Source organism: Pempheris klunzingeri, chromosome 6 (genome assembly GCF_042242105.1).
Source record: "Pempheris klunzingeri isolate RE-2024b chromosome 6, fPemKlu1.hap1, whole genome shotgun sequence".
Lineage (NCBI taxonomy): Eukaryota > Metazoa > Chordata > Actinopteri > Acropomatiformes > Pempheridae > Pempheris > Pempheris klunzingeri.
The window spans coordinates 6,718,107-6,743,950 of NC_092017.1; the positions used below are offsets into that span (position 1 = coordinate 6,718,107).

Here is a 25,844-nt window from a genome sequence, read left to right on the forward strand (position 1 = left end):
TTGCAACACTATTAGTATCCGTGTATGGTATAATAAACAAATTGTTTCCCAGAGAAGAGAGTGATTTGAAGTAACCTTACAACAGAAAGAACACCATGTGCTTTATCGGCAACTTTTATTGTGTTACAGGATGTGATGTCAATAATTTGAATTTTTTCTTCATATTCTATTTCTGCTTGTATTCATACAGGCTCCCATTATGGTGTTGCATCCAGGGGCTCATTAGAAGATAAAATGATTATTGGAGAGCTGTGGGTACAAAAGGCAGTCTGCTACAGAGCGAAAGCCCCATGTACACGTTCAATGACATATTTAAAAAGAATACCTCTCCTTTAAGGGATCTTTTGGGAAATACATTTATTCAGTTTCTTGCCAAGAGTTAACATGGAGCTACAGCCAGTAACCAGCTAGCTTAGCTTAGCATTAAGACTGAAAACAGGGACTTACTAACTAACTGTCCAACGGTAACAACATTTGCCTACCAGCACTTCAGCTTTTGTACAGATTAAACAAACAAGATATAATATGTCGATTACTGAGATGTTTGTTTTTTTTAATCGTTGGACAGAGTCAGGCTAGATCTTTCCCTCTGTCTCCATTTTTTATGCTAAGCTAAGCTAACCGGCTTAGCTTAGCATAAGGCTTTAGCCCCGTCATCATACAGACAGAAGAGTGGTACAACGCTCTCATCTGTCAACAAAAAAAGTGAATTTCGAAGGTCGAAGTATTTTTTAAAAGAAATACCAATTGATCAATCATTGATTGATCTGAGCTGCGTATGGGCTCGTATTTTTCTATCTACATCTATCTGCATTATGCTGTGGAGTTTTAGAGGTTATAAAGATAACAAATTTTTGGGTTAAATATAATTCTAGAGACAGACATAACAAAGGTGTTATTTGTCTGGCAGCTGCATTGTCACAGATGGGGGCTCTCTCAGATGAAACACCCAGGGAACAAAGGCAGTCATGCGTGTAATTCAAGTGTTTTTTTTGGGGTTTTTTTGTTACACATATTCACACAACAAATTGGTGTTGCACACCAGCCACTTCTCGCCAGAGCTCTTATTGATGAAGTGAATAGGCAAAGAATTGTGTTATTAAACTAACAGCAACCCTTCAGTTCTTCTCCTAACACAGTTGGTGAGCAGGATGGCCAAATTAAATATAATGGGTGTCATTTGTACATTACTGTAGGCACAAATATGATAATCCCACTCATTAGGACAACTCATCTCTATTTGGCCGTGGATTCTTGTTTGCATGCAACAGACAATTAAAGATCACCCTGAAGAAGCTGTAATACGTTCGGAGGTAGAATTATAGTTTTAATATGGACTGTTTGTATCTTAACTTGATTTCCCTGTGTTTAGATTTGGCATTAGCGACCGTTGAATTGCCTTAGTGTAGCCCGCCCAGAGCTGAGATGAACACCAGAAATCCATATTTACCTCTGATAATAACCTCAGCATGGTGTAGACCTCGCTTCAGCGGAGAATACTTCTTTGCCTTGGGCAGTAAACATAAGTGGAACTTTTTATATCCCTTTCTTGAGGTGTTTTCTTTTTATTATATTTGCTATGTTTGTGCCAAATATTCACATATGTGCCCAGTCATTTATGTTTTCAGGCAAGTTTGAACGACATTAAAATAGTCACTCATATACTCAGTAATTTTTGTAGGGAGCTGTGGAGTGTTCAGCGATGGGTTGTTGCTACGTTCACATTGTGGCGCTGTGCAGTGGACGCGAAACTGAACTGAACGGTCATTATTTCCAACAGGAAAAGAGCAGTAAACTCAGCAGGCACCGGTGCAAAGTGCCGCCTACCGTGCCTGCAGACAAACAAGATGCTGAATGAAAATGGATAAAGCCACATATGTTAGTGCACCTGTTCTCTTTGTCTCCTCAAACAAACAAAGCACTGACAGTTGTTCCTCCGACTGTCTTTCTTTGGCTCTTTTTGTTAGCAATGTAGCCATTTATACAAGTAATCACATTAATAATAGTAATAATAATAATAACAATAATAATGACAATAGTAATAATAACAAACTTTAACCTGCCCCACGTGGTATTTCATTGGCCACAAATATCCCATTTCTTATGAGTGTTTGTGTTGCTGTGTTAATTGATTCTTCGCTCCGTGGAGCCCAGACGTTACAGTGTTCTGACTCCCTTCTGAAGGGCGACGCAATAAAGTCTTCTGAGTGGTGCTATTCTTTAAAATAACTCTTGCATTACCATGTTCGGATAGACAGTAATTAAAGTTCAAAGAGCACATACTTTTATTGGAAAGATTTTTGCCCCAGCTGTCATCTGAGCGAGGAGGGGGGGGGGTACATGCGGCAGAGATCCCAGACTGGTTCACCTTCTCCAGCTGAGCCGCCAGGACGCACCCTTTTGTAAGCTTGTATTCAGCAAATAGAAACTTACAATGGGGCCCTGAGTGTTAAACTGTCTGCTAAACTCATTGTTGTCTCACTCTGTATTATCGGTCAATAGTGTTTAAAACACACAGCAGACATGAGAGAGTTTTTTATTCATGCAACTCTTTTCTTGAGTTAAGACCCAGACATTCAAGGTCAAGAGTTATTGTGAATGTGGTTCCTGATGGTCTTTGAAAGTTCATTATTATCACATTTTCTGTAGAATCTTTCTGAGACTAAGTAAAAATCTTTAGCACATCAGAGATCCAGCTCAAATAAAAACTGTAGATTCTAGTCGGTGTGCAGGTGTTACTTTTGACTTTCGGGGGTTTACATAGAACATTCATGAATCTCTGTGAATATGTTTCATTTAGCATGATGACGGACAAAATTAATGGAATGTACCTTTAAAGTCGTGCAACAGATTTTCCCCACTGCTCCCTACATGCCATTTGAAGTTTGAAAATCCTGATTCCCAGCCTCCCTGTCAAATTTGCTTTCTATTTTGCATCATGTTTTTCCAACTGGACAGTTCAAATTTGTCGCTATGATCCTTCCAGACTCTGGGAAGGCAAAGGGGGTAAAAACAGGCACGGATTCAGGCTGGGATTTGATCCCAGGCCAGTGTGGGCATGTGTGTGGCTCCAGACTGAACCAGTGGAGCGGCTCTGGGCGCCGTGTCATCTGTGGCGAGGATCAGCAGGATTATGCAGATGGGGCATGTGGGGAGCAGACATTTAGACATGAAACTTATCTGTCTGTCACTAATGTGCTCTGTAAATCCCTAGTGAAGAAAGTTGTGTACTTTTGTGATTTGGAAATCTTGTCACTTAAAAGGACATCGTATTAGTGCAGTTTTGGTGGCCTGAAGTACAAAAAAAAGATTTTAAGCCACATTCACTAAGTATTATTGTTACGAATAAGCCAAAGACATTTTTGCTTCAGTTTATTCTCAGATTATTTGAATCATGTTGGAGGAAGTTGTTGTGTTTGGGTTTTTTTTTATTTAAAAAAAAAAAAAAAAAAGAGTACGGCTTCAGTTTCCGTGTATTCAGTGCAGTACTGTGACGTGTCATTTGATTGGAAACTATGAGCGTAGCAGAAATAATTAGCCTAGAAGTGCTCCAAGATGATTGATGTCATTTGCCAATTCACCCATTGTTGTATTATTTGTGGCAGAACTCTCGCTAACAGCCGCTGTGCGTGCTCAGGAGGATGTTGACGAGCGTCTCTGCCATTGTACACAAAGTGTGTTTCTCCCACGAGCTCTCACTCTGTAGCCAAACTCGTGCTCTCTGCGGTGTGTTTCAACAGTGGTGAATCATATTTCTGTTGACATGTATTATCTCGTATCTAACTTACTGTATACACAAAAACTGTACACTTCTTGTACACTTGCTTTGTGTTTTCATATTTGTGGCTTCAGTGTGACATAGATATCTCATTACTCAATGGTACAAGTCAAGTGCAAGTGTTGAGACTGTATCCTCAGCAGCGTGGTGTCCTGTGAGTGGGGTTGTTTTGATATTTCTCCTTTGGCTCCAGCATCTACCATCCATTTCTGATGCCCATGCTAATTTCATGCCAATGGCTCGTTTTCTATTTGAAATGTGCATTACTACCAAGGACCAGAAAACATGGAATAAAGTTTTTTCTTTTCAGAAATGTACATCAGTGCTGTCAATTTTGCACTTCAAATTGCTTTTGTTTGCATGCATTTAAACTGAAGCTATTTCAGCAGGAGGACTTGATGGTTTTATTTGGAAATGTGCCTCCTATAAAAGCGGGAAGCTCAATGTGACCTTTTGGGGATCTGCTACATTCATACTGCAACAAAAAGACAACATGGCCACCAGTTATTTGCTCCAGACCAGTCCAGTCACCCTGTAAGAAAGGATACATTTAAACGTTTTTTTTTTATTTGCTTTACTGAGTGAGTCTGTCTTCAAATTCAATTGTCCATGTCTGAAATCCAATAAAGCTTTTCCTAAAGGAGGAGGGAGGTGACACAGTTGGGTGTCAATGGGAAAACGGTTTGCTCCCACAGATAAATAAATGAATGTCCACAGTGAAAGCTGTCGGTTACTCACAGTAGAAGAAGAATAGCTTTCTGGCATAACTTCACCAGCTTGCAAAAAAGTTTTAGTACTTCTAAATGTTCTTTTTGATGTTTTTTAACGTTGTCGCTGGTGAAGGCCACAAGCTTAAATGTGTTGGTCTGACAATATCAAAAAATTTTTAATGCTGCTGAAATGCTGCTAGTATTCATCAGAGCTGGAAACAATCTGCATGGCAGGATGGCACTAAGGGTACATACACACACATGTTTTTTCTATTTCATGTGAGATGAAACTTTAAACCTGCAACTGCTTTATTTTTTCATTGTGTTAATGCTGTGGTGGTTTTTTTTAACTTATTATCGTTAGACAGGTCAGTCAGCTGGTGAGTTGGTTAGATATATCTCAATAACTATTGGATTGTTCATGCTCCAGGATAACTTTAGTGATGGATACACAAGGTGATAATTCTCTGTGGGCTCATCACTATGAATGACCCTGTTCACATTACGCCCAGTCATCTGATCCATTGTTGATATAAAAATCTTGGTTAGTGCAGCTTCAACTGGAGATCTCAGATAGCAACAGATAGGTCAGAGAGGGCGAAAAAAAAGAGGAGGTGCCAGGGCAGGACACCCCTCTAAGGCAGGTTGAAGAGTTAGAGGTTCAGCGGAGAAGACGCGGGGGCCTCCCATGTCAGGGGCCGCTTCATTTGCAGACTGCAAAGCTGCCTCTGAGACGGTCCAGCACATGACAGAAGGGTGTGAAAGTCCGGCAACAAATGAGCTGATCAGAGCAGCCAAGGCGCAGCAATCATGTCGTCATCTATCCACACTGACCGAATTAGCTTTAGTGGCTGTGAACTCATTAAAAGTCTGTGTGTGTGTGAGCAGCAGAGTGATGATGCAGTAGTAGCTGTGTGATGTTGGACCAAGATGAACTAAAACAAAAGTAATCCATCTCATTCACAGACCAGCACTGTGTTGGTTGTCCTGCCTTCTCGGGGCTACAAATCGCCATTGCCAGTTGCCATGGTAACTTGGTTTTTTTTCTGACATCATGAAGTGTAACTTAAGTTGTGGTTGCAGGCAGCGACGGGACTTTGTCAACTGGCCTCGACGTTTTGTGCTTTTAAAGGAACTTTCAAAGTTTCCCCTCATTGGTCCAGTAGTAAGTCACACACTCTGCAGAGCCTCAGCACGCTCAACGGAGGCCTGGATACATCAAATATTTCATATTCCAGCTCCTAACTTAACAGAACTAAAGTTAAGCTGTTGTCGTTCTTCTTTTGTTTTTCATTTTCTAAAATTAATCATTTTCATAATCTAAGGGGTGGATGTTAGCCAAGCATTTATTTTCTCATGTTTGGAGCGCAGACATTGGTCTAAACTCTCATGTCATAAACTAATACTTTTGATTTGACTGATCTGGAGCCTAATAGGGTTCTTCCTCCTTTAGTGGTGTCCTCAGCGGCTTAACTCCTGTGGTAGAAACTAGAGCTAGAGCTTCAGCAACAGCAGGAGAGACATCAGACAACAAATATTCAATTTTGTGAGGAAAAAACAGGTTAGGTTTATTCCATCCCTTTAAATGTCTCTGGTAGGTAAACACTGACAATTACTGGTTTTGGATTTGTCATTTATCCTCTTGTTATGATAATATTTCATCAGTATTTCACCAGTAACAGAATCATAATATTTGGGTATTTAGTAGCATGTTCAATTAGTAATTTTAATGAAATCAAACATCACTGCTCGCTGCTCGTGTGCTCTACATTGATTAAATTGCATAAGCCTGCAAATTAAAACTTATTATCAATCTTTGTCTACAGTAAAAGGTTTTTGTGTCCATTCCCAACACACTCTTTGGTTTTCTCAGCTCTAGAATAATACACAGCATAATAAAGTAACCAGTAACTGTCACAGCAACCCTTCAAAACGATCATCAGCTGTTGCACTGAGGGAGGAGGAGGAGGAGGCCGTGTAGTTAACCAGGGCGACTGCACATCGTATCCTTGGGTGCAGCCAGCTGGGAGCAGGTGTGGAGGAGGAGGGAAAGCCTGACGGATGTAGACAGTTAGCTGCTGGAATAATCGCTTTCTTGCCTCGTACCGTTTCTCACAGACAGACTAATCACTCCGTGTTGGACTGAGAAGTGCACTGTGCTTCTGTATGGAAGTTGCCAGGCAGCACTTCAGAGAAACTGGCTCCCAGAAATGAGAGAACATGATGGTATTTGTTGAGAGGTATTCACACGTACTATTAGAGCGCTAACTGGCTGTGGGTTCCAGCCGCTTGGAGCACACCGTTCTTTCTCAGTGTCCTGAATTTGAGTGTACAAATGAGGGGTTGTGCAAGTAAATCGCTGAGCTCCCATTTTCTGAGGCTAAACAGCAGAAGGCTGGGACTGGTGTAGAGGCCAAATGGCCGACCCTCTGTCCCACTGAGATGTCAGATCATCAGGAGACAAATCTGCCTGCTCAGCAGTATCCTTTCATGCTGCAGGAGTCCTCTAACAAGAAGACATTGGTTTTATAGGAAAACTTTAACCATTATGGAAATGCGTGTATTTGCAGCAGGAAACAGCGAGCCTGGCCCTTTCCAAAGGGAACAAAACCCACCAACCAGCCACTCTAAAGCGTAGTGCTGATACTCTGATACTGTAAGCCTTGTGACATCAGTAAACTAGCCTAAATTAGCTACTTTTGTTGTGTTACATGTTTTTAGCAGTTTAAGTAAAACCAGACACAAACTGTCTATAGCTCCTCTTCAGATTAGCTGAGGTTCCAGGTATTTCTGACTTATTTTCACAAGAAAGAGGTTTTCAATAGCTCAATGTATGGTCTAAATGAGGGCTGTCCAGGTCCAGTCATGGAGGGCCAGAGCAGTGCAGGTTTTTGTGAGAAACCTGAGAAGGTAATAAGCCCCAGTCTCAATGGGATGACATGACCGTGGCGATCGTGGACGAACTAAATCTGCCTGTTTAGTCAAGTTTCAGTTTTATGTGGGATTATGTGCTGAAATATTTCTTGCCATACTTTTTCTTAATGTATGTTATGTAACATGTAACATTTTTGTTGTACCTTTGGACAGAGCTAAGCTAGCTGTTTGCACCTTTCTCTATGCTAAGCTAGGCGAACCATCTGTCATTGATGCCTGATGATGATTAGTAAGATGTTGCTTAAAAGTCATAGTTTTCAACTCAGCATATCAATATTTGGCTAAAGAGAAAAATAAATTATAATTCAATATATGGTGTGTATATGTGTGTGTAAACGAACCAGACCTCACTGTGATGTTTTTGTAGGTGTCACACCTGTAGATATATCAGTGTCTCCATCATACTGCTGGAATAACTAGACACAACAAAGTTTGGCCGAAGCAGTTGTTTAAATTTAAACCCTGCACGGATCATGACTTCAACACTCACACTCAGTCTATTTCATCATGCACACAATGCCTAGATAAGAAATCCAATTAAGTCCATGCTACGCAGTCTTACTTCCCATTTCTCCAATCATCTCGTACATGTCTATAAACAATAAGCCTTTGAAAGTGTAATACATTTTGGTCATAGATATGCAAATGCTCTATTATTAAGGGATGGAAGTGCAACAAGGGGAGTGGGTTTTGATCAGCTGTGATCAAAACTGTGGTTCAACCAGGAAGAGACACTGCAGCTTTTACTCTGGAACCTCTTGTCTGTCGGGCTGAAAAGAAAATAATAGAGCTCTGATGACTCCTGTTGTGTTGTGACAGATATTTATCATAAGTAACTTGAACATGGCGGAGAGCGGAGCGCTGTTCGGTCTGAATCAGGAGTGTGAGGTCTCGTGAGGTCAGACAGCTTGTAGATCTGGACTCCAGCTACTCGATTCACCAGGTGATCTGTCTGATTACTTCCTCCTGTCTGGATAAACTATCAGAGCTGAATCAGTGAAAGTAGCTGCTTTTAACATCTGAATGGAAAGAATACCTGCAGTGTCTTGACCCTCCATTGCAGGCAGCTTCACGCTGGGCTCAATCACTGCACCCAGCAGTCGTCCAAAATTCCTTAATGTGTAACTGCTCCTGCTGCCTAGTTTTAACATTTTTATGTCTAACCACATTACATATGCAATAAATAAAGGCAGAAAATATTATTTTAGATGGACCTAGACTACAGTGTACAGGGTAGACATAATGATAAATGTTCAGTCAACCTTTTCATTTGATTCTGAATGAGACAGCAAACAAGTTTACTAGTCAAATGTCAAACTGTTGTGTCATTAAATCACTTTTGATAAATGAGGAGGAAAATGATCCAAAGCTTGACTCTTCAAAGGCCATGGCAGTGGTTCTAGAGGTTTTATTCCAGGAACAACAAATTCCATGTAAGTTCCATGTAAAATAGCTCACTGAGAGGTTCTCTATCACCTGCCAAAGCCCACGAGCTGTGCTGTTCAACCAAGGAAGTTTGAATTTGATGCTGGTCAATTACAGCTATTGATTAGTCCATTGATGTTTAGCATCAAGTTATATTCTTACTATGAGGATGAACGCAGTGTTCCAATTACACTGTCTTATCAAGTAATAGAAAACAATCCTATCAATGGATCACTAATCTAGTATTCACTTCTGCACCATCAAACAAATGACTCTCACTTTTCTCTATTGGGAAATAATCAATAAAACTTGTAATGTAATTCAGCCACATTAAACCACATTTAGAGATGAGCTTGTTGCACACCATCAATCTGCAATCTGCATTTGAAAGTGTTTTGGAACAAACTTACAATCTCTATAGGCTTTGTCAGGGAGACTGAATGCCTTCTCACAGCAACCTGCGGGATTAAATCCTCCAAGCACAATGGGAAAGCTACACAGCGTGGGACTGTCATTGTGAAAGTCATCATCTTGTTTCCTTTCAGAGCAGTCTGCCAGGAATGTAAAGACGTGAGTAACTAAAGAAACACAGACAAAATGCCACAGTGCTAATGTTTTAGGAAAGGCAGTGATTAACCCACAGAGATTATCACCTGAATTCCTTTCAGTTTTGCTGAGCTTTTTTAGAGTCTTTCAGTTCATGGCTTTGGTTTTACAGTCGGCAGATGGATGGCAACGTCTATCAGCTGGGTGTCAGTCCACCACTTTGGTCCTGACTGGAATACATCGACAACTACAGGGTAGACTGCTGTGACATTGGTCCCCAGAGGAAGAATCCTACTGACTCTTTATCCCTTGGCTTTTCTAAAAGTGCTACCATGAGTGGCATATGTAGTTTCTGCAAAATGTCTCACAAACTATCGAATGGATGGTCGTGACATCTTGTGCATTCATGTTACCCTCAGGATCAAATGTAATAACTTTAGTCATCCCTGTTTTCATCTAGTGCTATCATCAGGTCAAATCTTCAGTAAAATGCTTAACTAAGATTTGGTTAACTAAAAGGCTTTTTAAAGAGACTGACACAAAATATAATAAAATAAAATGACAAATAATATAAACTCACAAAATATGGAGAAACCTGCATTCATACACAGCATTTAATCACTGATCCAATATGGGCCTTATGTGACATTTTGCATATTTGTGTTTGTTATATCCACATAACACATAAATAGCTAAAGGAAAACAATATATTATCTACAATAAATCACCAAAATTATGGGGAAAAAAAAGAATTATTTTAATAGGGAAGATGTGTGATGCCCTGGCCAAGAGGACCAGTGGGGGTTATGTTAAGTTGAACCCTGCTTACAGCATCATCATGAATCACTGTGCAGCTTGTTCAGCACAACATGATGCATGTGTGAAAGCTCTGGCTTCTAAGAATAGCTTTAAGTTCACTATTATCCATGCACTGCAGAACTCTGTGTGCAGTCATACTTTGTTTCAACTCCAGAGTTGTTTTTCTTCTGTTTTTCGATACAGTAAAATAAAGTAAAAATATTTTTTTCACAGCTGTTAACAATTACAACCCTCCAATAATCTGTAAATGTTGATCTAACAACAACATTGCACATAAAAGGCTTCTTCCATATGGTATTTAATAATGCACTGTGTAATTATTCCACTCGGACTAATTAAAAAGAGAGGCCTTCTATGAGGTCAGTTCTCGATGTTTTGCGGTGATCAAAGAGGGAAATGTTTGTTTCGGTCATTATTACTTTGTCTTGTAACGGGAGGATCAGGCTTTTTTAAAATAGCCTTTAAAGTGAATCCTCTTAAGCCCCCTTACTCCAGTTCTTAATTACAGAGGGTAGAACACATTTAATCCCGTCTTGATGAATAAGAGCATTAGCCGTGGGTAGAGGAGACTTCTTAAAGGAAATCGAATACCTTCTCATTGAAAAGGTGTAATGAATTAGTTCATATGGTCAGAGGAACCCTAGTATCACGAGTAGCCATAATACTACATGTTCTGCAGTAAACAGACACTCTTGTCTGACCTACTTAATGAGTTCTCGCATCATTATCTATATCGTTTCTATTCATTATTGCATCTAGTTAATGCTTCTCAAATCTAATCTAAGAGTATTACAAGTACCAAAAGACATATGAGAAATTATTTGGATGTTTACGTCCATATGAGTGTGCTGGCTGACTCAGTGTGGTGGTGATGCAACAGACAGAGCCCTTGTTGGCAACTAGCTGGTGAAAATAGAGGAGCATTTAGCAGCTGAAGAGCCAGATATTTACCTCAGAGCTAAAAGGAGAGTGAATATTAGACTTACATTCGTCAGGTGGCCAGAAACACGACTCCAAATGCTGGTGGACGTGTAAGGAAGCGAGGGTGATAAAAGGTGATATAATGACTGTGTTGACATCTTGTTTCTGCATGTAGTGAATGTTGAAATGTCTGAGGTACCTATCCACAGTTAGTGTATTACCTACAGTAGATGATTGGAGGAGCAGACAGAAGTCCAACATTAAGCAATGAGCTGCTGTAGGGCCACAGAGTAGTGTAGGCTATATTCAGAATATCCTCACAGCTTTGCATTGCCATCAGAGAGCGCTTTCCGATGGGGAGCTGAAGCTGTTCACACTTTCTCTTTGTTCGGTTCGAAGCCACCAGACTCTATTGACTAAAACAGTAATTTGACTTGCAGAATACACAAGTCGCTGGTCTACCACTTTAAGTACCCGTCACATGAAAAGATAAGCAAACCCTGTAAATCCACACCAGCGTTATTCTGACTAAACGACTGCCTGTGAGACGTTTCTGGACTGACAGCATGTGACTCTGCAAACTCATTAGTGTTAGGCATAATGTTATTGTTGTTTCTGTGTCACGTCACTGTCAGGTACTTCAGAAGGTACTTCAGGAGGTATGACCTCCTCCTTCAGCTGCAGTTTGAGGTCCCCTCAGTTGTGGCTTCCATATAGCTCCAAGTTTACCTCAGCGTGAACTTTGTCACACAACAGACAGTCGTCACTTTGAGCTGTGGGTCAAGGCTCCTGATTTGTCCTTAACCAGCAGGCTGTATGTTCCACTGCGGCAGAGGAGGCCAGGAAAAGCTCCGAATGGAGAGCAGGCAGCAGGTCTTGTGCCACAGTCAGTGAGTGAGTGAGCAGGAACAGCAGAGCCCTGGAGCTGGTGTAGCATTCGTGTTATGAACTTCACCTGTGATTGTGATATTAGCTCATAATAGCATTCCACAAAATGTTAGATGTATTATAAATGTATGTTACATTTACAAACTTTACTGATTTAAACAGACTTTTAAAAACATCAGGTCTTAGTTCTGTGTTTAATGTATCATAGCACTTTTTGGAATACTAATTATTCTTTTAAATACATCAGGACAGTTTGTTTTTACAGTTGGCTGAGGTGGACAAGTTGGTGTATTGATAAAAACAAAATGCAAAAAAGTGCAAATGAAACACATTTAATGAATAAATCATGATGTGCATGAAGCATAGGACTTAAACATCCACTGAAGAGACGAAAAATGGAGCAGATAAAAACATCAGATCTGTGTGTGAGGAGACTGCGATCTTCCTAAAATTTAGACATGACATAAACATCAGTAGCATGTTTTCGTCATGTTTTTCATAGATCATAGATTTTTCAAGATTTTCCATTATTTGACTGGTGCTCTTTTAAGTCTGTCATCTTTTTGCACTTCTCCTGTCATGACTTGAAGGATAACTCTGATATTTTTAAACCTGGAGCTTAGTTTTAAAGACTCTGGGTTCGGAATAACTGCTAGGAACAAAAGTTTTGTTATTGGTTCAGTATGTTGCACCAGCCAGCAGCCAAAAACGGGCTGCAAACTGGTTACTTTGGCTGTCATGTAATTCCTCTGAGCGAACACACCTGTGTGAAAACACGTCCATCAAAAGTGCTAATTTTTGCCAGTGACAGGCTCTCAATTTTGTCCAGTCCTTATTTTGCTTGGTTCAAAGCAACCAGACTCCTTGACAAATACAGTAATTTTCCAGGCAGTAAACAGAGCTGCTGGTCTACCCCTGCCTCAGTTTGTTCATTTGTTTTGCGCTATCATATCACTTTAGTGTTTTAAGGAGTTAGTTGGGATCCAAGCTAATGTGTTAAAACGCCAAAGTGACAGCTCCTACATTAGCCTGTCCTGTGTTCTGTGAGGCAAAATTATATATTTGTCAATGGAGGCTATAATATGGATGTTTCTGGTTTTATATTTCTTATATTTATGGTCTCTGTAAGCATCCTTTCTGCAGTCTTGCCAGACACATCGAATAACAATCTGAGTTTGTCAGGGGCAACAACAACAATTGCATTCATTGCAGTCATTGTAGCTTGTTTGTAGCTTGTTTGTCTACCACCTGAGGCGATCTACTGGACCAATGCCAAATCTTTTTGTACCTACCAGTCATTTTGAAAACTAAAATATGTTTTAAAAAATAGGATCCAGGTTTAAAAATACTGGATTTATCTTTTAATTGATTGATATTGCAAAAAAGTTCTGTCAGTTTTTATATCGTTGTAAATGTCATGGTGACATCCCAGATTCAAATCAGAGTGTGTAATTACTTTCAGGTCTGAATGTTAAACAATGCTGAGCTCATCTCACACTCACTAATAATGCAAATCACATCCTTTCAAAAAGTTCCCAGTGGTCATGACACCTGTCCATTGTCATTGACTTGAGTCTTTTATAATTCCTGGTAACAAAGACTGAATATTCAGTGGGCTGTCTTCGAGGAGGCGTCTGGGTCAGTGGCCACAATAAATATGCTCGTAACTCTCCCCGAGGATGGCCAAGCCAAACAGCAGATAAGTGGCTCACAGAGCTGCTGGATTATCTCCAGCTCTAACAAAATGTCAGCAGTTATGCAAAAGAGCAAAGCAAACCAGACAAAAACTGTTGGACAGCAGGAGCCATCTCGCTTTGTTTTCTTACAGGCTCGAGGACAGAGACAGCCAATATAACAAGCCTCTGCAGCCGTGTGATGTGTGAGTTTAACAGAAAAAAAACATTCTCGAGGAACTGAAACATCAACAGTAAAAATCACATGGTGGTCTCAGTTCATAAGAACTGAAGGAAAATGATGATCTTAGCGTACAAAGCAAAAGTTCAACAATCCCTCATACAAGAGGGTGAAACAGAAAGGTTTAGATTGCAGCCTGCAACATACAGCATAATTACTCCAGGGTTACGGTGTAATTCTTCTGTATTAATGATGACAAGTAAGTTATGGAATAAGGGGGTAATAGTTCAGGCTCTGTAATTATTCTTTAACTTCTGGGTACCTGCTCTGTTATTACAGGGTATGTTTGACTCCATCTTCCCTGGCATGTCCAGATTTTTGTTTCGTGATCAAAATGGACCGTTATATGGACTGAACTCTGGGTAATATAGTGAGCAGAAGTTGCCCAAGTAAAATGAGGAACAGTGGATGCCACAGTCCAAATCCCTGAGATGCATTTACAATGAAAATTGGACTGTCTGGGAAGGGTTAGGGTTAGGGTCAAAGATTAAGTATGAAGTATTAGATATTTTCCATTACTTGCTGAATCTACTTTACAGTTTATTATTTCGTGGCCTGACACACTTTGTGGCCCCTTAAGAACACAATTCGTCAGAGTTGGATCATGCATCAAATGTCTTTTCTGTTAATGACCAATGTGCTGTCTGGCCAAACAGTCTTGGGTGATGGAAAAGTTATCTAAAAAGTATCCACAATTTACATCAAAATGTGAAGTGTAATTTAAATTGTCTGCGTAGTGAGAAAGATTTCAAAACTTTACACCAAATTTGGGAGTTTCATAACATAAGGTATCTGAGTTGCAGCTCATTTAGTGCAGAAGAACAAAAAGTAGAGTTTGAGCCTGGAGCCATAAATTACTCTAACTCCTGGAACACATTAAACACATCAATGATGTATAACCATGTAGGGCTCTCTGAGGGTGGAAGTGTTTTTAATTAATTAGCTGCTAATTAACGCTGCGATCCAGAGCACGGCTCTGTAATGGTGACAAAGTGGACAACACAAACAGATTCCCAATGACTGTAACAAACAGGGCTGTTCCCAACTCCAAGCTGTCGTGATCCCTGGGGACTTCTAATGTGAAACAGCAGTCCTACAGGAGCTACATACATCGATCCTTGTGGTTGGGCTTGGGCTGGCCTGGAGCCTGACTCATTAAAAGGAACATGAAAGTCAGCTCTGCTCTCGGTCGCTGCCAATAAACACAGTAAGAGCAGAGCTGTGGACGAGTCAGGAGAACAACAGTGTAACTTCAGAGGAAACACTGTGAAGTAGAAGAAAGGAGGGATCCACTGTGTTGCTGTAGGTACTGTACCATCCATGAGAGCATGCACTGTTAGAATTCATTTGTGTTGAGCACCCACTGACCTCTGTGTCCTCTACTTTACATTCACTGATTTTCAACTTTTTTGAGATGTTGAGATCTCCCAAAGCTCGAGTGGGAAAGTGTAGGTGGACAGACCAATTATGATACTGTCAGCAAAGTGCAGGCAAGATAACAGCAGATTTTTGCTCTTATCACAAGGGGTAGAAGCCAAAATTAGACCCTGCCAAAAAATGGCTATGTAAAATGTTGGTACCCCAGTCTATCTAACATTGTTTAAAAAGTGTAAATAATGGTCTGAACAACAAAAGGACCACAAACAATACATTTACTAGAAAGATGTTTCTTTTCATGATCTGTTATTTGCCCTATTAACCTTTATTATGGATGCAATAAAAGTCAGAGAGAGTCTGTCATTTTCTGTTGTCTTCCATTCAGTCACATGTGAGGCTGATCATTTTTAAGTGTCGGGTCTGATATGGATGACATCATTTCAGAAACAGAAAGAGTGGCATAGAGCAAAGAGGCTAGCCACAACGGAGAAAAGGCGTGATCTCCAAAAAAAATATTCTGTGACCGCAGACTGAACGCGCAGATTTGCAAAACAGAGTGAGCAGACAGAAAGCAAATCGTAAAAGTTCAACAAAGTTAAGGTTACAGATACAAAACCCTGTTTTCAAGCACACCGTTTTGAATGATATGATATTCCAGACATTGGTGGTTACCATCTCTGGTCCTGTCCTGTTGCTCTCAGGGCAGATCTCAACCTTACCACTGAACTCCTGGTCGTCCCAGCCATTCATCACATTAGAATCTTCAACAAAGTCTACAAAAAATGTTGCATGTGTCAGAAGGATGAAGAACACACAATTGATTTGGTCGGCAAACTTAATTTCTGTCTTCGCTAGAAGACCTTCCAAGAGTACTAAATCACCTAATGCACTCTTTCTCTCCGTCTCTCTCTCTCTCTTTAGATCTGCCTCTAGCTCTTCCCCAGATAAAGAGCCAGACACGTACTAAATACATTCCTTCTTACACCTGCAGTCCTCTTGTTCCTTCTGTCAGGTGGAACGTGGAACAGTGTTGAGGCACTGATTCTCACGGGTTTCTCCTTAATCCACTGTGACTTGGATTGTATCTTATTTTACAAGGCTTTGGACAAAAATGTAAATGTAAATCTTATTTATGATCAAAGAAAGAAAACCAATAGAAATTACTATTACATTTATAACTTATTCACTTTTGCTGATGTCTTATAAGACAGTGAGAAACCACAGACTTGATGGCTTATTAGAAAGTCATTTTATTGATTGACTATTCATTGATGTCTTTATTAATTAGATGAATATTATAAGGATACGGTCACCTTTTTGCGAGTCTCCCATAATACTCACATTGGCTTTGGTTGAACTTGGTTGAATACATTTTGACTCTCTTGAAATATTTGGCCCTGAAACTGCTAAATGCTCCAATGTGTTCACCAGTTTGTCACCAGCTATCTGTCTGCCGTTTGGTGCTGATCAGGTTAAACAACACTACGAGAGCGGTGAGTGAGAACCAAATCAGTGAAGTTTGGGGTTGGACAACTAAACAACGAGCTGAAACTCTTCAGTAGAGAGAATGTAGGTTTAAAGCTCCTCAGGATGGACCAAAAGCTACGTCCACTTCTTCTATACAGTACATGATTTAGACTTTAAAAATGTGGACTTATCATTTAACAACTCAGCAGCCAGAGACGTTCTTTACCAACCTCACAATCCAAATGTTGTTCATGATAACAACTTAAAATGCATCTATTAAGAATTAGTAAATGATCTATAAACCAGTATTAAAGATATTGGTTAGAACTTATAAACGGTTAATAAAGACCTTAAGAAAGTACCTTATTGGAAACTGGCACCAAATGATTGTAAAGAACAATAAATCCAAACTCAGCCAGATGAAAACCAGAAACATCACAACCTTTATTGTTTATGATGATCTCTGTCTGGGTGACCTGAAAGTTGCAACCACTGAACATAAATGGTTGTCGGGCTGTACAATAAATACTGGTGATAATTTTAGCTGGATAAGGTGAGAAGATTCCATATTAGGAGCATTTAAGTGATTTTCTACATTAAAAATTGTTAACTGAACTAAATCATTGAGTTTACATGAGATCATTGTATACACAGTACAATAGATAGTATGAAACGTTTAGATAACAGTCTACATCTGTGTTAGTTAATCATCTCCAATTTAACTGATGCTGTATTATTTTTTATTCAGGTTAATTCACAGACCGTTATAAAATCCCTTTCACTGGGTATCGTGGTTCCTTTAGAATATCAACATAAGTTTGGTAAACCGTGGGTGAAATGTTGGCCTGAAACAACTTGATCAGTGTCCTAAATGTCTCTAAAATTAGTGTGATACGTGTTTAGAAAAGTTAGTTGTTGCTTTTTGTAAACAGACCACATAGAAGCCTGACGTCAAAGGCCATAGCTGGAATCACACACACCAGTTACACCCATTGAGGCAGTAGCACCATGTACGGCATTATGGAGTGGGACCGGTTTTTCCAGTAAAGACACATTTCCTTCCCTTGGATTGACTCTTTGCTGAGGACAAAAAAGTTCAAGTTTTTGACAAAGTTGGTAAAACTCAACAAGGGTGACAGTGGACCAGTCACCAAGAACTAATGCATCATACATCATTTTGGTCAGAGCTCCTGTGATTCTGGTCCCTGCTGGTCTGCACTTTAGTCAAAGACATTTTCCAAAATATGGCTGCTGTGCTTCTCACAGTGCCTGTAATCTGATCAGTCACTCAGGTTACTTGTCACATCACAGTGAGCTGAACGCTTGAAGGAGTGCTCACATGCACACTCAGTCTCTTTGGCAGTTGTGCATCACATGTTCCATCCTAGTCCGATGTGGGTGGCCAGCAGGTAGCACATGCCGATCATACACGTCATGATCATCATGGGGAATCCTAACCTGTGAGAAGAGAGAAGACATGAAGTAACATTTAATTGTTACTCAAAGACACATGTAATATAATGCAGGTCCTCATAAAATATATAAAGATGAATACAGAGGCATGGCTGGTGATAAGATTATGTGGTCTGGAGTCATACAGAGGTTCATGGTCCCCAGAGGATGAATCATTAGGACCTTGATGGTCTCCAGAGTTTTCATCAATTACCACCACAGGTCAAACTTCACTAAATATAACCAAACTCCCAACAGCCTCGGCTGGACTTTGAGCTTAAAGGTTCTCTGTATGATATTTCAGCATCTCTGACCAAAACAAATGTGGCCCTCCCCCACCCACCGCCGGTGCAGCCGCGGTTATGCAGCTTAAGTCTCTTGTTCATTCTCGCTCGTTCTGTGAGGCAGCAGCTCAGACTCACTTTCACAGACTCATATGATTACAACACAGCTATAGGGAGCATGACTGAGCCTAACAAGTCTTAACACCGCCAGAGTATCCAAAAGTCCAAAAATGATAATTGCAGACACATTTAGATACATTTCTCTTCATCGGACACATGGAGCTCACTGCCTGAAGCAGCTTGTTCATGAATAAATGCTTGATTAGGTGGTGGGTGCTTCATATTGTCACCTGATGTTGCAGATTTCCTCCACAGATATTTTGCCCCCCTCCATGTAAGAGGTTAATATCATTTAGGAGCCCAAATAGTCCACGCAAAACAGTAGGATACACTGTAATATATGTGAATATTTCCTGTTGTTCTCTGTCATTTCTTTCAATGGACAACCTGTCAATCATACTCCAGAATAAACAAGTGGAGCAGCATTCAATTAGCCATCTGCATGAAGCTGACCTGACATTTATACACAGGTTGCCTTTTTCAGACTCTGGTTTTCGAGTGTGAGGTCCAGCAACAAGAGATTACAATGATTACAGAGAGTGATTACAGTGAGTGGGAAATAAATGGTCATTTTAGAGAACATGGGTCTTTATATGCTGCATCTTGAAGAGACCCACTGCCTCATTATTTAATTTTTTGTCTTTGCTGTTATATTTTCCCTCTTTTTCTTCTACTATCAAACTGTTTTTCTGTATTGTACTGTTTCTCATTCTGATGTGTGACACTTTACGCCCGGTGGGGTATCCCTCTTTTCACTCAGCCCACTGCACAGGGAGGTCAGAGCTGCACGGCCCCGATGGAGCTCGTACAAATTCAGTGTCTTGCTCAAGGACGCCTTTGCCTGCAGGTGAGGCTTTATCTTCCTGTTCACAATCTGCTGCTCCAAGACAGGCCCGGAGAGATTGTTAAAGCGAGCCTGCATATTATTTGCCAAATAAAATCACATCATGCTTGACAAAGGAATCTAAAAAGCCTTTGAGTGCACACAAACAACTGACTAGTCCAAAGTTTGGCCACCTGTGACAGACTAAAGTTTGAGGTAAGGAAATTTGATCATCTTCACGAGGCAACAGCAATGATCACTGCCATGAAAGTAGCAGTGATGATGTAAAACCGTATTAAATCAAAAGGTCATTCATTCCTTTAAATAGTATCATAGATTTAAAATCTGCCCTTAGATGACTGCAGATCTGCAGATGGTTTGTCATTTGGATGTCTACCATGTCCTATATAAGCACATGGCTGCTCCGAGGGCCAGAGATCTGTTCGCCCCCAGTCTCTGACACGGATCAGTTTTGGAGGGCAAAAACAGAAAATAAACTTACATGTATTTTTTCAGCAATTTATCTCTGTCTTAACAGCACAGAAGTAATTAAAACTATAGAACCGCTGCTGAAAAATTAAGAGAACATTAAAATATAATTTAGAGCAGATGTTGCTTACTAGTGCAACGGTGCAGCGTGAGACGTGAGGCTGAGTCAATGACAAAAGAAGTCAGGAAAATAACCGCAAACCTGCAGCTGCAATACCTGGTTCACATCCACCGGGCCGCTCCTCCTATTGAGATTAATGGCAAAGTGATATCGGAGAGTTATTTCTAATGCACGGCCAGTTCTGATGATGATGAAGCATGATAAGTGAAGGGTAATGGGCTGCTTGTTTGGCCTGAGATGACTGTTCTGTTTCAGCTGATGTTCAGTATTTGATGAGCACTGAGTCATGTGGGCCTACTTTTTCCAAATGAACTTGCCTGTTATGGAAATATGTAAACTTAAGTGAAGCTGAGATTGTAAAATATGTATCTGCATGGTTGCTTTAGGTCTGGTTTAGGAGGAGGTTATATCCAATATATAATGCACCGCCACCAGAGGTGTGGACTAGAATCTAACTCACTCTGGTCTATAAACAAAACAGGAAGTAAAAAATCTTTATACAATTGTCAAAAATAATAGAGCACCCCATTGATTAAAGTGCCCCCATGTGGCCAATTAAAGCTGTATTACATGAGCTGCTTATTTAAGATGTTTTTAACAGCTGAGTAAAATTAAATGTTTGGACGACTTCATATCTCTGAGGAAAAAGTGACTTTAAGCATTTAATACAGTGCCTTTGTTAACTAATAATCACTGTTATCTTTTGTTTTGTTGCATCAAAATATGCTGGAGATTAATTTATTAAATAAACATCAGCACCATAAATGGAAAACAATAACAAAGGGTTTAGTAAGTGCTTTTCCACAGACACAAAATGATGTGCAAATTCTCATTGAATAAATGATAGAGAAAATGGTCTATATCAAAAGTCAGTAAGGATTGAATTTATCTGAAAAGTTATTCGTGTGCATTTCATGTTTCATGAGTTAGCAGCTATTGGCCTTATGTATCTGTTCTCCTTCTCTCTTTTATGTGAGGATCTTTGAACCAGGAGCCATTTCAAAGCCCCATTTTAAGTTGACCTCTCAGTATGTCCCATCTATTGAATCTTCTGAAGAGGGAGAGAAAAGCAGGCAACAAGTCCAGAGGACCTTAAATTAAAGGGTAAATGTTGAATGTGTGTGTGCTGATCTGAAAATTCTGTGTTTTGCCATTCTAGCGTATTTCCTCTTTATTGCTACAACTAGTTCTTCATTTGGATAATTACAATTAGGCAGATTCCATTAATATGCATTATATAATCATTATATAATGATTTCAACACGGCGAGGTGGTCCATTTAAATTGAGTCAAACTTTGTGAGTGGCCAGCTGAGCTGAGTTACAAAGGTCAGGGCAATTATCATTTTTATTCCACATCAAAGGTTTAATAGGGGGAGAATAATGAGGAAAACTCATGAGAGTTTCTCTGAGAAAAATGTTCAACAAAAATCATATGGATCTGCAGACATGTCGGCCCACTAAACAAAGCTTCACCATGTGCTGCCTTTTAAAATACATCTCTAATAAGCTGATTCACTTCCTGTGATTTCAGAGGTTTGTCTCAACAAAACCTCCTCTAAGGACATATTGAAATGTGTAAGAAAAAATGGCAGCAACAATTGACAGTAATGGACCATTAATAAGTAGCAAGAGTAATAAACAGTTCAAATGCAATTAAGATTAACAGTGATGTTGCTGATTAATTTGAATCTCTGTCCCATATTTCCCTGTTTCTCTACACACTCCCCCCTCGGCAGTCTCATTCGTCGTCATGGCCCTCACTGCACCAATGACGTCCAGCTCTACACATCCACTAAACCCTCCGCCACTCTACCTCCCTCATCTCGCGCTCGTAATCTCTGAGTGATCTTCAACAGAAGCCTTTCATTTGAACACTCAGCCCTGCTCCTAAAACACCTCCAGTGACTCGCTGTACCACAATGGATTCGATTTAAACCTCCTCCTCTTCACTCTCAAAGCCCTTCGCAAACGGCCCCCTTCTCCCTCCCTGATGCCCACCCCCACACTCCTTCCCACAGCCTGAAACCTCCTTTTGTACTTGTACTAGTTATCACTGAAATAAAATCTTTCTGAATGTTCACATGGGGTTTTGCAGTGGTTAGTGATCATTTGAAAAGGTCTGAAGAATTTGTCACAGCTGTCACTGAGGGATTTTATCAGCTGCAGCTAGTTAGTTAATCAAGCTAATGATAGCATGATGAGGTGTTAGAGAACACAGTGTCCGACTGGCTCGTTTTAAAGAACCCTGTAAAAGGAGCCTTAAACATGCAACTGATGACTGTATACATAATATCGTGCGAAAAGACTAAGGCTAACAGCTTCAATCTTTCTAAATCTATCCCTATCTATCTCTAAGGGTCTGGGTGTCATTGTATAATTATTGTATAATATAATAATAAATTCAAATCCAAAATGAAAAAAAAAACAAAACTGACCAACAATAATATGTTTTTCATTCTCAGCAATGCCTTTCATCATTATTCCTTTTCGGCTGAAGCGAAAAACAGAAATCATGTGGTTTTTATTTTTGTCTTCAAGCCAAAATAAACAGTCCAGTTTTGGAAATTCTTGTTATCATTTCGCAGAGAGACAGTAGACCGGTGGACAGACAGCGGTGGTGAAGCAGAGGTGAAGTGCAACAAAGTCAAAGTAAAAGCCAAGAGGATTGAAAGGCCAATTTTATAAAAGTGGAATATAAATCTAAAAATAAAAAAAGTGGAAAAATGAAACATCAGACTCTGGTGTCATTCTAAAATATCCCTGGTTAGGTTTATGCTTAATTTTTCCAAATATCTTTTTACTTTTTAGGTTTTGCCTGAAGTGCAAACCTATCTCCAATGGAACAGGCCAAAAATGCTAATGTTAGCATAAACTCCAACAGCTACACAGCGGACGTGCTCGTCATAAATCAGACTTTTTTTTTTAAACAAAGCCTGCAACTGCTGTTGTTGTTAAGACTCTATGCTGTAAAACACTCAACACAGAGTGGGCTAATGCTAATGCTAATGCTAATGTAGCATCCAGCAGTGTAGACTGAGGGTCAGTAGAGCTCAGCGGTGTGATCAGTTCACTCCATACTGTGCTGCTGAGCCTAGGCTCCTTGTTTCTACTACTGGAATATATACTTGTATAGATAGAGTACATATGGGAAAGTGGGAAATATGGTTTCACAAGGTCACGGCCCTTAAATAGCACATTAACATGAGACCATTGTGATTTTTATCTCTTGTGGAATGAATGTCCACTTAAGATGGATGGAGAGAGGAATCTTCAAACTGTTATCATAATCAGACAAGCTGAGGTCACCTCTAGACAAGTGTGTCTCTTTCTGCTGAGCAATACCTATTTCCCCATCACGGGCACAGCGTGAGAGGACAGATGACAGATGACAGATGAAAAAGTTGCCAAAATACAGCAAAGAGAGGCACAATGTTCACCTTGTCTAAAAATCCCCAGCGTACCTTGTGAGCTCACAGTTTGATTTAATTGCATATGATGGGAGCTCTTTGAAAGTCCCGATGCAATCTCAAAGACTTTCTTTAGATAAACACTGCGACCTGTCTGACTGTGGAGGCTGTATGGTTGACACAGGACAACACTGCTCCCTGTGACACTGTTTGACCGGTGCTATTCAGTGAGCATTATGACTTGCAAATTGCTCAGTGTGCAGTGTGTGGGCTGTACGGTGGCACAGAAATTATTCTCCGTACCTCCAAAAGGGTTTTTTTTCTGTCGTTATGCAATCTTTTCCCTCTGATTACAATGCATGTTAAATTTCTTGGAAATGAAGTTGGCACACCTGCAGTCTCTAGTGCAGGGGGCCTCTTTTGCAGATGGTGTATGAATCTGACAAGGCAGCAGCAGAAATTGTGAAGAAACTGACTAATGTTCATTTCCTACCAACCCAACTCCCGTTGCTTATTGTCGCTACGTTTGAAGTCTGCTGGTTTACTGTAACTGGTTGTCAATCCACAAAGAATGTTAGACCAGGAACTCTACAAAAAAATCTCAAAAATAAATCTCAAAAAAATGATTTGAGAGTGTGGGTTTTGATCAGAAGCCAATATGCTGTATGGGTTTTATTTCACAGTTTTTTATCTTATTTTGTTGTATTTAAGTTTCTTTATATTCTATTTCATTCTCTATGCCTCTATTATTATTATGCAACTGATGCAACATTGCCTACCAAGGTACTAAACTGTAACAGCACCTACTTTTCACACTGAGCACTAACAGACTATGTACCATGCGTTCCATATAAAGTAGGTGCTTCTTCCCAGGTTAATGGTTTGCGGGGAGGCAGACGGTCAGGCTCTGGTTGCATGAAGGAAGCAACATACCAACTAACTGCTGAGCTGTTCAGAGCCACTCAGTTTCCTCTCTGATGCTCCGTCAAAAAGGCATCCATGTCCCCGTGGGCTCATCTGGACCCGGAATTTAACCACCTGATACAGCACCAGTCAGTCCCAGCTGCCTGGAGTCACAGACACACTTCTCTCCCCCTTACCTGTCTCTCTGAACAGCTGTGACCCTTGCCACAGACAGCCAATTACAGGCACTGCCTCAGCCGAGAGCAATGCTTCTATCCAATAATTGTAAACATAGCTACAGTGTGTGAGAAGTGGAGCTGACAGGCTGCAACTGTTCGTATCAATTTCAATGAAATCCCATGCAGACGGACAATCCTCAGTCACCAGTCCTCAGCAATAACAAATGTGTCAACATGCAGTACTATCACTGTCACGACATTTTCCATTTTTACTGGAACTTTGAAACAGAGCAACAAGGAAACAAGATACTGACAATTGTGCAATTTTGTGTCTTCACCAGTTGTTATTCTTTGCTCTCAGCAACACGAGTCACAATCTCACTAGCTGTGCTCTGCTCCTCATGCCTTAGGACACCGAGACAGATGGACAAAATCCTAACGGAGCCAGAGGAAAATTCTGAGCAGCCAGCCACAAAAAAAATTAAGTCATGTCATGTGTTGTATACAATGCAGAGCACTGAAGATACACTTATGCGTCTTTTATTGGCTACTGATTGACTGATGGACGGTTCCATCTGTGTAAGATACACGGAGACTGTATCATCCTCTGGTCAGTTGAAATCACACAACTAAAATCAAGTTGGTTTGCATCAAACAGTTATATTCATAATCAATTAATTATTATCTTTATCTTAATCATTAATTATTAGAACAGTTTTCTGCTGATCAACTAGTTCATAATTTCCAACTGCTGATGATTACATTCACCAGTTATGTGGGAGCAAGACAAAGGGGGATATTGAAGTCTGTCACAGCAAGGTATTTTCTAGGACTACACATTTAAATGATCCCAGCCACAGTTCATCTGATTTTCTGCATAAAGTTCTGCCCAATCGGATCAGATGTTGAGCTGTTTCGACACTTGTTGTTAAAGCACATGTCAGGAAAGTAATGGAGTGCAAGGGAAAATGTCTTCTGCTGCTGAACTTGAAGCATATCTTGAAGAGCAGACATTTAAGTGTGCATTTACCCTGAAGGAGAAGGACTATAGGTTGTTGTCAGCTCAACAGAGGTTGAATTAGGACATTTGGTATAACTTTTATGTAAAAGAATAAATAAAGACTTGTGTTGTGGTGCCTTGCAGAGCTTCAGTAAAGCGACTTCATAACTTCGTGACTTCATCTTCCATCCCTATGTATCAGATAAAACAGTGCAGCAGATTTTAAACGTGCTTATCTCAGGTAGCTAAATGCTAATGCCAGCATGCTAACATGCGACTAAGTAC

At 40.1% G+C, this 25,844-nt stretch overlaps 1 protein-coding gene across 1 annotated transcript in view; it reads right to left on the reverse strand.

Annotated features, from left to right (window-relative positions):
• Positions 1-17,976: 17,976 nt before the first annotated feature.
• The window catches only part of oca2 (oculocutaneous albinism II), a 39,981-nt gene continuing 32,113 nt past the window's right edge, over positions 17,977-25,844 (reverse strand). The window contains exon 23 of the mRNA XM_070832508.1: positions 17,977-18,237. Within this exon, the coding sequence (XP_070688609.1) occupies positions 18,150-18,237 (88 nt within the window). The 3' untranslated portion in view covers positions 17,977-18,149. The remainder of the gene's footprint in view (positions 18,238-25,844) is intronic.